This window comes from Trichomycterus rosablanca, chromosome 19 (genome assembly GCF_030014385.1).
Source record: "Trichomycterus rosablanca isolate fTriRos1 chromosome 19, fTriRos1.hap1, whole genome shotgun sequence".
In the NCBI taxonomy this organism is placed as follows: domain Eukaryota; kingdom Metazoa; phylum Chordata; class Actinopteri; order Siluriformes; family Trichomycteridae; genus Trichomycterus; species Trichomycterus rosablanca.
The window spans coordinates 4,056,607-4,070,658 of NC_086006.1; the positions used below are offsets into that span (position 1 = coordinate 4,056,607).

At 38.8% G+C, this 14,052-nt stretch overlaps 1 protein-coding gene across 1 annotated transcript in view; it reads left to right on the forward strand.

Annotated features, from left to right (window-relative positions):
- Positions 1 to 14,052, forward strand: part of arhgef25a (Rho guanine nucleotide exchange factor (GEF) 25a) — a 76,079-nt gene continuing 62,027 nt past the window's right edge. The window contains exons 1-2 of the mRNA XM_063015000.1: positions 1 to 196; positions 9,088 to 9,193. Of these exons, the coding sequence (XP_062871070.1) occupies positions 101 to 196; positions 9,088 to 9,193 (202 nt within the window). The 5' untranslated portion in view covers positions 1 to 100. The remainder of the gene's footprint in view (positions 197 to 9,087; positions 9,194 to 14,052) is intronic.

The window sequence follows — 14,052 nt, forward strand, 5'->3', positions numbered from 1 at the left end:
CCAGGAAAACAGGAGCTCTGATATCCGCACCTCACACAATCCCGGGATACTGAAGGCTAAAGGAAAATAAACCAAGTAAGAACAGGAACAGGAGCCCACAATGAAAGCTCTTCAGAAGAACCAGGGGCGCACGGATCAGATCATAGGTGCCATGGCAGAAATGCTGAGCTCACTGGCCATGCCCAGCCAGCAGTGGGTAAGTTTTTTATTCATTCTTTATTTTGTTTCAGGGAGTTTTAAATTCACCAACATTTTACACAATCCAGTACAAATCTGGTGATGGATGGTAATTATGAAATGATGGATGTCGGATTTGTTGCTAAGGGAAAACAACAGTGTTTTTAAACCTCACTAATACAAATGTAGTAGATAAACGTCAACACCTTTGACACAAATCTTGTTTATTCAGAACTTACAAAGTACATCATGTAACCCTAGAAGCTGAATAAACTAATAATAACAAATATGTGATTATAAATAACATTTAACAAAACTCCAACAATTATATTGTAACCATTAAGTATTATAAATGCTTTATATTGTTTCAGCCAGTTTTAAAATACAGAATCACATAATCTTTCCTCTTTATGAGTCTCATTCCTAAAATAATAAATTATACAGATTCAGAGCTTAGATTACAAATACATTCTACAAAACTATTTTGCATACAGGGCGGCACGGTGGCTCAGTGGGTAGCACTGTTCCCTCACAGCAAGAAGGTCCTGGGTTCGATCCCCAGGTGAGGTGGTCCGTGTGGAGTTTGCATGTTCTCCCAGTGTCTGCGTGGGTTTCCTCCGGGTGCTCCAGTTTCCTCCCACAGTCCAAAAACATGCAGTTTGGTTAATTAGAGACACTGAATTGCCCTATAGGTAAATGTGTGTGTGTGTATGTCCAGGGTGTTACTGTGTGCCTATTGAAAAGCTGGGATAGGCTCCAGCCTTTTAGTTCTTTAAAACTTACCTTAGTTTAAAACTAACCTTAGTTAGAGTTCTTTGTCTGTAACTGAATGATTTTAATTCTTTTCTATGTTTTCTAACAAATGATAATATACTTACATTTAGCTGATATATTAGGTGGTGTAGAAAGTTTTGTAGTGTCAACCCTTGGCTCAGAATGGCTCGTCAGTGACTTTGGTGCTTATATAAATATGACTGCACCCCTTAGACTGAGCCAAAAGTCTTACAGTGGGTCACAAGATCTCAAAGTGGATCATCAATTTCAATTTCAGGTCAAGAAAGTCACTTTCTGAGCAACTTCAGGTCCTGTGATTATCTGTACAAATGACTCTCAGTAAGAACAAAGTAATTAAAACTAATCACTTTGCCAAAAAACTGGCAACCTAAGCCTATGTAATTCATGCTGGCATGTCCACAGTCAAACAAGCTTTAGATATGGGTTTAAAGGCTGCTATGGATGATATTGGCCACAATAAATGGTGAGCCATTGAAAACCCAACAACAAGCGAGGTGGTTTTTGCTTTTGGAACCTTGTACATTAATGTCAGAGACATAATCCCATTAAATACCTTTGGAATGAATTGAAACACCAATTTCAAGGGGCACACTCCAAACTCTTGGGGCAGGCTTTCACAAAAGAGCTGTTTTAACTGTCAAAGTGAAAGAGGGGTGTGGCAACTCTATATTAATGGCCATGATTTATACTAGTCATGGTGGGTCTGTTTTCCCAGGAATCACTGGGTGCAATGCAGTAACAAATCCCGGACAAGACAACAATCGATCACGGGGCCTTGGCCATTGCTTCCTCAGACAAAGCCTAGAGGACTAGTGTAATTTACCACTGTGCCACCCATGTATTCAAGTATCTGTATAGATCAGGTACTGAAACTCTCGTTACTACTTTACCAGCCTGTTTGTCATCGTGTTCCTAAACAAACACTCTTTATAAATACATTCCAGATCTGAGATGAGCTGTTAAAAGATAAAACACAGACAGAATCTGGAACTAAATCTGAATTATACATCCTGTCCTCTTCCTCTCCATCAGATAAACAGGAAAAGTGACAGACACAGGGTTGAGGTATTTGTGCACTAAATCCATTATAGTCTGTGGGCTAAATTAGCTTTGAGTGATTTAGGACCGATGTGTTAGACAGCGCTCTCCATCACCATCATCAGAACATCTCTAGAGGTAAGATGATGTTTCCTCCTAGAGTGAGTTAGAAAGGAGGGAGGTGGGCATGCTGAGGAGGGTACAAGTTCTGGCATAGGTACAACGACAAATGTTGAGGCTGGTCTTTGGACATGGTACAAACGCAGGAAACAGAGAAGCACTGATTAAGACGTCTCTCTGTATCCCAACAGGCCATGCAGCCGGACTCCTTACCACAGCTATAAGGCTCGTCTCTTAAGTACAATCGAACCGTCTGTCTGCTTCTTGCTTAGGGCTGTGGATGCTTGTTCCGTCGTTAAATGCAATAACATTACCAAATTAGCAACCAAATCAAGAAATCAGAGGCAGGATGGAACACAGAGAAACTCATTCCACCGGTGGGAGGAACAAAACAAGTAACATGGAAAGAGACACACAGTTTCTCCTTTCTTTTCTTAGAACAAGGTTCTTCTGAGACCAGGTATCGCTTCTGGTGGGCCGCCACATGTTTGGATCAGAGTAAAAGAGGAAAGTGAGAGAGAGAGAGACTGACCAGTCATATACATGTGCTATTTTTATTATTAAGATTAGTGGCATCAACCAAGAAAGGCAGTTTATAAAGACTAGATGTTGAGAAAATAAAATAAACAGGGTTGAATGTTATATGACGTACTGTAGCCTAGCGGTTAAAGTACTGGACTAGTAATCAAAAAGTTGCTGGTTCAAACCCCACCTCGGTTGGGCCCTTGAGCAAGGCCCCTGACCCTTAATTGCTTAGACTGTATACTTAAAAAGATAAAAGTGTCTGCTAAATGCCGTAAATGTAAATAGGATAGAAAAATGGTTAATTAGGTAAGATGTAGAGAAGTTTATTACAGATATATTATACACCAACAAGGCATAACATTATGACCACAGACAGGTGAAGTGAATAAGACTGATTATCTCTTCATCATGGTACCTGTTAGTGTGTGTGTGTGTGGGGGGGGGGGGGTATATTAGGCAGCAAGTGAACATTTTATACACAAAGTTGATGTTAGAAGCAGGAAAAATGGGCGAGCGTGAGGATATCAGTGAGTTTGACAAGGGCCAAATTGTGATGGCCAGACTGGGTCAGAGCATCTCCAAAACTGCAGCTCTTGTGGGGTGTTCCCGCTCTGCAGTGGTCAGTATCTATAAAAAGTGGTCCAAGGAAGGAACAGTGGTAAACCGGCGACAGGGTCATGGGTGGCCAAGTCTCATTGATGCACGTGGGGAGCGAAGGCTGGCCCATGTGTTCCGATCCAACAGACGAGCTACTGTAGCTCAATTGCTTAAGAAGTTACTGCTGGTTCTGATAGAAAGGTGTCAGAATACACAGAGCATCACAGTTTGTTACGTGTGGGGCAGCAAAAAGGGGACCAACACCATATTAGGAAGGTCAAATCAAATCAAATCAAATCAAGGTTTATTTGTCACATACATGGTCATACACAGTACAACTGGCAGTGAAATGCTTTAGTGACTGCTCCGCCACAGTAATTACAAAAACTACAAAATAGTTAAAGAATATATTATACAAAAAATATAGAATGTTTTTAAAAGTAAGGTTATGCTTGATCGGTGTAGATATATTACAGGTATATTACATATATTTAATAAAGAAATGTTTGAAAAAGAGTGTGAACTATGTTTTTTAATATTTTTGAATTATTTTTGTTTGTTTTAATACCTTTTTTTTTATTTGTGCTTATAGTGTATATGAAATGAACCAGTTCACTTTTAACATTCATTACACTTATAATACCACTAATTCCACAAAATCTTCATACTGCAGCCTACCAATAAATTACATACATTTATTCTCCATTAATCAATAATAATAATCAAATAATCAATTTAATCTGAAGTGTCAAGGTCCTGGTGTAACATCCTCATCGGTCCTCTGCTTGTGCACCCTGTTTTGTTTTCATGTCTGTGTTTCCCTGTCCAGTCTAAGAATAGAATGCTTTTATTTGTCATATATCATACAGATATACAGTACAATGAAATGTTTTTTTCCGCATATCCCAGTTTGTTTGGAAGCTGGGGTCAGAGCGCAGGGTCAGCCATTGTACGGCATGGTTAAGGGTCTTGCTCAAGAGCCCAACAGTGTTACCGACTAGGACACCAATGTCCCGTGTCTGTTACGCCCCCTTGTCTGTGATTTGTGCCCTGTCATTGTACACATCTGTGCTGTATTGTTCTCCAGTAATCCGTGTGTGTATAAGTATCCCAGTTTGTTCTTTGTTCAGGACAAAGTGTTGTTGTTATTCATATATACAACACTTTCTGTTTTTTTTTTGTTGTTTGTGTTTTTTAATCGTTCTCATCTTGTGATGTGTGCAGTCAGCTTTAGATCGGTATTCCAAATAATTTCTACATAGTGCAGAGAGAAATAATCCTAATATTTTACATTTCTCTAAAAATAATACCTGCACTTAACGACTACTAATATATATTAAAATGATTGTGGTTGTGAGCAGCTTTCAAACGTTTCTCACTGCTTCTACTTTATTTCCTCACTGATTATAAAACATAAACACTGATTTATGTAACTGTAAATAGAAAACGCCACAAACATGCACAGAATGTAGTGCTTACCAGAAACCAACCCACAGAGATCAATACTTGCTATTTGACACCCACGGCCCACTCGAACACAAGCTAGGAATGTTTAGCGCACAACACCAGCAAACTGGAATATATGAGGTATAAATAAAAATATATAAGAGCATATTTAAACATATCCATGTCTAAAAAGTAAATGTGAAAACATTTGAAAAGTAAATGACTCGGATTTTGGTACTAACAACAAAGTACGACAGTAACACTATACCAACACATGATTGTTTAATTCGGACAATTAGGTGCAAAACAAATGGAACAATTCAGGACTCTAGTAATTTGGTAGCAGTGGAACTTGATTAGTGACTGGAAGTTTACTGGTTCAAGGTTGGTCCTCCGAGCCAGACCCTTAATCCTCCAATTTCTTGCACTGTATTTAATCTAAATGACATAAATGCAAATGTAAATATTATTATTTCCAAAGTGATAGGACTGTCACAGTAACATTATGAACCAGTGGGTTTCAAACCACTTAAAACTGCTAGCTTTCATTTAGTTTGTTTCTTTAACAACATTTATACACGTATATATGATAATCTTAAGCTTTGGAAATGTATTTTAGCATCTTCATAGTTTATACACAGCAGAAAAAGACCAGCATGGTTCAAACTAAACCTAAATTCATTTACTTTTTATATTTGCTTCAAGCTATATATATTTTTTGTGAATAAGTCATCAAAATTATTTTTTTGCAGTGTGACTAACATTTAATTTGTTAAAATTGCCAGAATATATATAAACATTGAGTGATTTGTGAGAAAGCTTTTGTATTTTGGACGTATGAGAAGAACCAATTATTGAAAAGTACAATTATGTTTGGAAGAGTTAAAGGTAAAAGATGAATAAGAAAACCAGCTAAACGATGGAAGGATATAATTAGAGGAACCATGTACAAACCATTAAAGACTTGAACAGAAGGCAGGATATCCTGAAGAAACTCTATCCATGTGGTCACCAGGAGAAGAAATCAGCTTGACATTACTTAATAATAACAACAGTTTTTAGCCAAAGCTAACAATATTAAAAGTTAAAAGCTGAACATATGAATACTTTTCTTTATCCCCTGCAAAGCCATACAGCCGTGTCAATTCAGCTATGACTGGCTGCCTCAATTTTCTGGGTTTCTAAGCTATGAACCTATTGTATATTGAAGATAATCAAAATATTAGAAGACCTTATAGGTAATCAGTTCTGTAGTGTGACCACTTTTATTTTCCTTTCTTCTATTTAAAAAAAATTACAATATGTTTTCCCGTATTTTTAAGAGATGGTGGATGCTCAAACTGTGTTTTACATTGAACTTGAACTGATGAATCATGTGTAACCTGTAAGTACCTGTCCTGTCATGACTGAAACCAAAGTGTAACACATGAGCTTAAGATCCTAATAAAAAATACAATAGATAAATAAAAAATTCCACTTTGTGCAGTGATAATGTTGTTTTAATGGTAGTAATGAAAACAACCTTTGTACCTTAAGTTGTTGTGATCTTACCATGACTCCTCAATTCACCAGTATAACCAGCTGAAGGCAGCTAAGGTACTGGACTAGTAATCAGAACATTGCTGGTTCAAGCCCCACCACTGCCAGTTCGCTGCTGTTGGGCCCTTGAGCCAGGCCCTTAACCCTCAATTGCTCAGACTGTATACTTTCATGGTAATGTAAGTCACTTTGAATAAATTTTGTTTTAAATAAAAAATTTAAGTGTTTCCTTGCAGTCTAAAAACCAACTTCTGTAATAAAACTGTATTTCAAAAAGACTGACAGGGTCAATTACTACATCTTTTCCATTACGTGTCAAACTAATACAGTATGTAGCTTATCTACAGAGGGATGCAAACCACAATGCAAGAAAATGCATTAAATTAGTTTTTATTTACAACATACAGTTAAGCTTGTCAGCCAAAAAATTCAAAGTTATTTCTTTATAATGTTGCAAGTTATATGAAGGCTCAACAAAATTAACAAATTACAGATTCTGGTCTTTACTGCAATTCACAAACTGCCACAAAGTCTTTCGGAAATGTGGTTTGTAAATGCCTTATTTAAATTCTTTGTACATGCTGTCATGCACACAGTTGTTTTTGTAAATCACCCACAACACACTGACTCATTATTATTAAGTTCAGCCAAGTCACTTTCGACTCCTGGAGATCATAAGGAAACAGTTTCTCCAGAACATTACACATGTGATATATTAGGAAGTATGAACACATTATTACTCTTTATTAAGAGAAATCTTTTGAAATTACGGCCTTAGTCAAAAACTTGCACTTTCCTTGATTTTGTTTAATGCTTCATTAAAAGAAACATAAAACATACACTGACTAGGCATAACATTATGACCACTGACTAAAGGCAAGTGGAGGCAGTGTGATGCTTTGGGCAATGTTCTGCTGGGAAACCTTGGGTCCTGCCATCCATGTGGATGTTACTTTGACACGTACCACCTACCTAAGCATTGTTTCAGACCATGTTCACCCTGTGGCCTCTTTCAGCAGGATAATGCGCCCTGCCACAAAGCTAAAATGGTTCAGGAACAGTTTGAGGAGCACAACAACGAGTTTGAGGTGTTGACTTGGCCTCCAAACTCCAATTGAGTTAATCCAATTGAGCATCTGAGGGACGTGCTGGACAAACAAGTCCGATCTATGGAGGCCTCACCTCACAACTTACAGGAGTTAAAGGATCTGCTGCTAAGATGTTGGTGCCAGATACCACAGCACATCTTCAGGGGTCTAGTGGAGTCCATGCCTTGACAATTCAGGGCTGTTTTGGCAGCAAAAGGGGGACCAACACAATATCAGGAAGGCCTGACTGGTGTATAATAACATATACAAAACTATATCTATATACAGAAAAACAGAAAAAAGAAACATGCTTTTTCATGAGGAGATATAGAGTATATACAGGTATAAGATAAAAATGCTTGTAAACAACGTAGTTCTTGACCTGTATCTGTAAAATGATTGTTATGTAATCTGAACAGCAGTGGTCCCAGGACTTTATTATTATTATTATTAATGCTTATAATAAATCCTTTCTCCTAAATGCACAAGTGGAAGAAGATAAGACACTCTTTCCACTTCAGTGTGGGATAAATAGAATTGTGCAACATTAAAACCACCACTTTACGAGCGCATGTCCCTACAAAGACGGGCAGATTCCTGAGGTCAGGAGTTGTTCACTGACCTACTGAAGTACAAAGCACACGTTTGAAGATGACAAGGTACACATTCTGAACAGAGACAACAACTGGTTTGAAAGAGGCATGAAGGACCAAAGGTCAAACTAGAACTACTATTTCTGAGGAAAACAAGGTTTTCGTCACCACATGTCATCTAATTATGGGTTTAACCCTGATTTTACACCAGTTCACACCTTCAGACTCGATATTATGTAATTCCATGGGGTTACAGGTCACATTTAGGGGTTTTGAAGTGGCGGTGGTCTACAGAGATGGTATGATTATGTAAGTGTTATTCTTTACCAGTTAACAAGTGGGGTGTGTTCACCAAGGCACTTGTTTAGGCCTGAATGGTGAAACTCTAGTAAGGTGAAGTGAGGTGATCCAGTGGCTTTGTTAAGTGTTATTAAATCAGGTATGTTGATTATAAAATTTGGTGACGTTTCATCAATGCTGATGGAAAGTATAATCAGCTGTCAACTACAACTCAACTCATAGTAAATAGAAAGATTTAGTATTTTAGTATTAGTTTGGATGTGTTAGAAAACCCTCAGACTTTAGGACAGTTGGCCTTTATGACAGCAGTTAAGAGACCCTGTTGTACCCCATCTTCACTCAACATGGACAAAAACAACCTACTATCTCTAGAAGTGACTATTTGACACAGAGCCCTAATTCATACTAAGAAGTGCCAATAACCAATGAGACTAGAGCTGTAATCTCATATAAAAATACACTACATGGCCAAAAGTGGACATCAGTCCTAATTACTGAGCTCAGTTGTTTGCCAGAATAAAATCTGTTGAGGATGCAGAAGGAATTTTAAACTGTTCATTTGAGCAGCACCAGAACATTTTAATTAAAGCTGATCAGAACATTTACTCACCTCAAATCACAGTGGAGTGGAGGGACTACTTCCTGTAATGAACCTCTCATGGCTTTGACTTTATGTCTCAGGCCTGTAGTGCATTACTCTGATAATCTGATATTTCATGTTCTGGATGCAACAAATTAAACAAACCTGAAGCCTTATTGGTTTAAACGACTGAATTTTGTTTAAACAAACCTGTAATTTAAATATAAAACATAATAAAGATTTGGTTTCTGTGTTTCTGTATTTACGTTCCTGTGTGTGGGCATTTTAGGACTCAGAGGAAAATCAAGAGTTGGCAGTGGACGAGGATCAGGAAAGTCTTGAGTGGGCGAGGTCATCTAAGAACAGCCCCGAAAGAGGCCAAAAAGACAAAGAAGGTAAGCCAGATATGCCTTATTTGGTCTTGTTTTGCTCAGACAAGATTTGAATCCATCAATGATGACAGTGGTCAAGTTTCCCAGTTCTGCTGGCTATTCATAAGCTGGGTGAACATTCCATTCCAAAAGCATGGGCATTAATATTGTATGTGGACCCTTTCATTAAAAAAAAAAAAAGCATTTGTGAGGTCGGGCACTGATGTTGCTTGAGGAGGCCAGACATGGAATGGATGTATTAATTCATCCCAGAGATGTTCATTTGGTTTGTGGTCGAGGCTCTGCGCAGGCTGCTGGATTTCCTCCACACCAAACTCATTAAGTCATGTCTTTATATGCAATATATCCAATCATGCTGGAACAGTAACTGGCCTTTCCCAAACTGCTGCAACTAATTAAAAGCATGTAATGTTTATACACACTTCGATTAAATCCAAATTTAGTATCTCCAATTCACCTTCACTTGTTTCACACTTTTATATTTTGGTTATAAGCGGTGAGGGTGGGAGGAGGAGTAATCAGTCGTGTCTGAGAGACTGAGAGACGCTTATAGTCCGGATTTAGCTCCATCTGATTTCCATCTTTTTGGACGCTCAAAGAAGCTTTAAGGAGAAGAAGATTTGGGTGATGATGAGGGTGGCATGGTGGCAAAGGTAGCACTCTCGCCTCACAGCAAGAAGGTCCTGGGTTCGATCCCCAGGTTGGGCGGTCCGGGTCCTTTCTGTGTAAAGTTTGCATGTTCTCTCTGTGTCTGCGTGGGTTTCCTCCGGGTGCTCCGGTTTCCTCCCACAGTCCAAAGACGTGCAAGTGAGGTGAATTGGAGATCCTAAATTGTCCATGATTGTGTTTGATATTCAGCTTGTGAACTGATGAATCTTGTGTAATGAGTAACTACCGTGTCTGTCATGAATGTAACCAAAAGTGTAAAACATGACGTTAAAATCCTAATAAACAAACAAACATCATGTAATGATGTGACAGCTTTGATGAATCAGTGGCTACTGGCTCAATCAGAAACATTGTTTGCTGATGGCATCAAAAAGTTTGTACGATGCTGGGAAAATGCATCATCAAACGATGTAGAAAAGTGATATAGTTTGTTTTTGAAATATATAGAGTTTTAAAAAGTGCCGTCACTGGAGATGAATAAATCGTTGAGTAATTAATACATCATACTCAGCGCATTTGTACTTTTATTTAAAGTACAAAAGTACGAGGGGCCATGTTTATCCCTTATTAACATCCCTCATCTACCAAACTGGAAATCTAATCATTTCTGAACTCATCTTGGACATGCGCCATGTGCATGCAGAACCAGATTTAAATGCACTTGATTTCTGTTTTGTATTTAAAGCTGTTGGTTTACAGATACCCACCAGGCAAATGCCACAGTAAGGAGATAATAATGTTTTGTGAAGCAGGCATGGTTAGCATGGCCAGGAATGCACTGTTTGGAGATAAGCAGAGGTAATATGGCTCTTATCAGATTGGATTTGTTACATTGTGCTGCCTGAGGTTAATGAACCACACCCTGTAAGTGCCCAGTCCGTGCTGATAATCAGATCCGCCCAATCAAACCAATGAGTCGGTCTGGGCCCCTGCTAATGCCTGATCAAAAAATCTTGATGAGCAGTCACAGGGAACAACTTCCAGATGCCCTGAAAAGGCAGCAAAGATTTCCTTTCTGCAAAAAAGTCCACTGAAAGAAAGTTGTTTTGCTCAGGAAATGTTTGCGTGCTTTGGGTTTTTTCTTGAGTGCAATGAAACAAAAGGGGCTTTGTAACCACCCCAGGGGAACCAAAATGGGTGTTTGCAGAACATAAATGGTTGCTGTGCTGATTGTACAGGGTATCGCATTAAATGCAGCGGCAGTGTTGACAATCTTCATTACAAATTCGTTCAGTCTGATGGAATGTGCAGCCTCCACTAAATATTACCTTCAGACCACTTTATATCACAACTACAAGCTTCTGTTTTTTTCCTGTCCCATCTTCTGCTGATGCGAGCTGACCGGCTTCCCCACATACTCATTATACCAGCTTTTCCAGGTTCAAATTTCCCAACTCCATGCTGAAGTCAGGGGTTTAATTGCTGCTAACTCTATAATGGTTTAGAAACCGTATCTACTTCAGCTCAGAAAGGTCTGAAAACCTGCTTGCTAAATGCTGAAATGTCTGCCTTGCTGACTAATGCAATTTTAGTGGTGCATTAATAGATTTAAAAGGAGAGTTGGAGTGAAATGTCTATGCTTTGGTGAGGATGAGGAGACGCTGGTTCTCATTACTGCAGAATGGGGTGAAAGTGCAGGACATAACTCCTCTGTTAAAGATTAGAAATAAAATTTATTCTGGTGGCTTGAATGGAATCACAAAACTGTGACAGTTTTCACCAAAACAACATTAGGCTCCCGAATGTCTTCACTTTTAAACTACTGATTCACAAACAGAGAGGTGCATGCAGACCTAATAGACTCCTGATTTAAAAGGGAATCTTTTACCAGGCATTTAAATCGGCTTTTATTTTATTTAAATTATATTTATGAATAAAAATCATGTTCATATCTTTTTATTTAGTCTTATAAACTGTCATAATCTCAAAATGCTGACATCTCAAACTCAATGATACACGGACAATGGTTTGACCAAAGGTGGGAGTGCCGGATTACGACCTCTGCTGGCTGATGAAGGCATCTACACAGATACGGGGGATAAAACAGGCCCTTCTCGGTCAGGAGTGGAGGTCAGCAGCAGTAGAGGAAGTGAAATGCGATTGGGTAATTGGATACGACTAGATTGGGAAGAAAATTGGAAAGAAATCTTCACACCACAGACACTAAGCAATTAATAATAATATAGTAATATACAGTATATTAATTATATAAATAATCTACACAGATAATAATTATAATATTAATAACAATATCTGGATAGATGCCCTGCTGGCCGGTAGCACTAATAAGATTAGATCCTGAACCTCAGCGGTGGTGTGCCTCACTTAAGCGCCTCATAATAATAATAATAATGGGGCGGCACTGTAGCTAAGTGGGTAGCACTGTCGCCTCACAGCAAGAAGGTCCTGGTTTCGATCCCCAGGTGGAGCGGCCCGTGTCCTTTCTGTGCAGAGTTTGCATGTTCTCCCCGTGTCTGTGTGGGTTTCCTCCGGGAGCTCCGGTTTCCTCCCACAGTCCACAAACATGCCGTCAGGTTAATTGGAGACACTGAATTGCCCTATAGGTGAATGGGTGTGTGTATGTGTGTCTGCCCTGCGATGGACTGGTGCCCCGTCCAGGGTGTTACTGTGTGCCTTGCGTCCATTGAAAAACTGGGATAGGCTCCAGCACCCCCCCGCGACCCTAATTGGATAAGCGGTTAAGAAAGTGAGTGAGTGAGTGAACAATAATAATGATAATGATAATAATAATATAAAATATAATAAAATAATAACGAATGTTCTTACCTTTAAAATCAATTAAATTGAGACGTTTCCGCCCCTGTGCACAAAGCAAGGTCCACAAAAACACGATGTGAAAGGTTGACTGTGAAGCAACTTTACTAACCTGCACTGAACCCGGACCTTAAACCCACTGATCACCAGTGGGATGAATTGGAAGACTGATTGAACCTGACCTCACAAACACTTGAGTTAGGGAGCATAAATTCCCACAGGCACACTGCCAAAATCCTCTCACAGAAGACTGGAGGCTGTTATAGGCCAATGCTCGTGGTTTTAGAGCAAGATGCTGAAGAAGCTGATGGACAGGTGACACATACTTTTAGCACTTTTAAATATGCATTTTAATGTTGACTTTGTGTTCTTTAAATTCTGGGAAATGTATTTCACTCACCAGGGATGAATGCTTCAACTTTCCATTGCCTAATTTTTCCAGGGATTTCCATCCTCATATGCGATCACTTACTGCACTCTCATTTTTCTTCTGCATGCCCTGAATGTTGCCAGTGTGGTAACTGCTGTGTCGGGACATCATGTTCTTATCCATTTATTTTCCATCATTTTATGTAAACTATATAGAGAAGGACTTACAGGACAACACGTTTGCTAGAAAACAAAGCTTTGCAGAGGCAAACAAAACACTGATCATGATTTTTCTAAACTGTAAATAGATTTTCATAGATAAAGCTTGCAGGGAAAACAGTGTTGTTCATTTGTTGTTCAGCTTGACTATTACCAGAGTCACGAAATTAGTCTAAACAAGCAAATCAACAGATACCAAAAACCTAAATGAACAGAAACGTGCTGTAACTGAAGCATGGCAATAGTGTGTAGAACAGCAAATATGTCCAGTAAGTAATGTACTGTTAATAAATCAGTAAAGATCAAAGACTATCCAAAAATCTATTTAGAGTAAAACTATTCAGAGATGTTCCACACACACAGTGAGGATTTAACGCTGGAATGTATCATGGTCCACTGGTATTCACAGCACAGACACATTTGTGGAATTATGAGCTTCTTGCTGATCTCTGGAGTTCTGCTGAAACACACTTGTGCTTTCTGTTATTCAGTGTTATTCAGTTATCTACTCCAGTGACGTGCCACTGTCTGATAATGTATATTACAGTATTTCACAATGAAGGTGGCATTATATAACACACTCAGTAACTTATGGAATGAATTTTGATACTAACATTTAGTTTTGGTTAAAATAAAGTCATCAACACTTTTTAAGCTATTAGCTACTTGCCACAAGCAAATTTAAAAAAAATGCATTTTGCCCCTTTTTCTCCCGATTTTTAGCGCATCCAATTTTTGCCCAATTGCGTTATGCTTCCTCTCTACTGGTGCTGACCCCCGTACCAATTGAGGAGAGCGAGACTGTCACACGTCCCCTCCGACACGTGAGC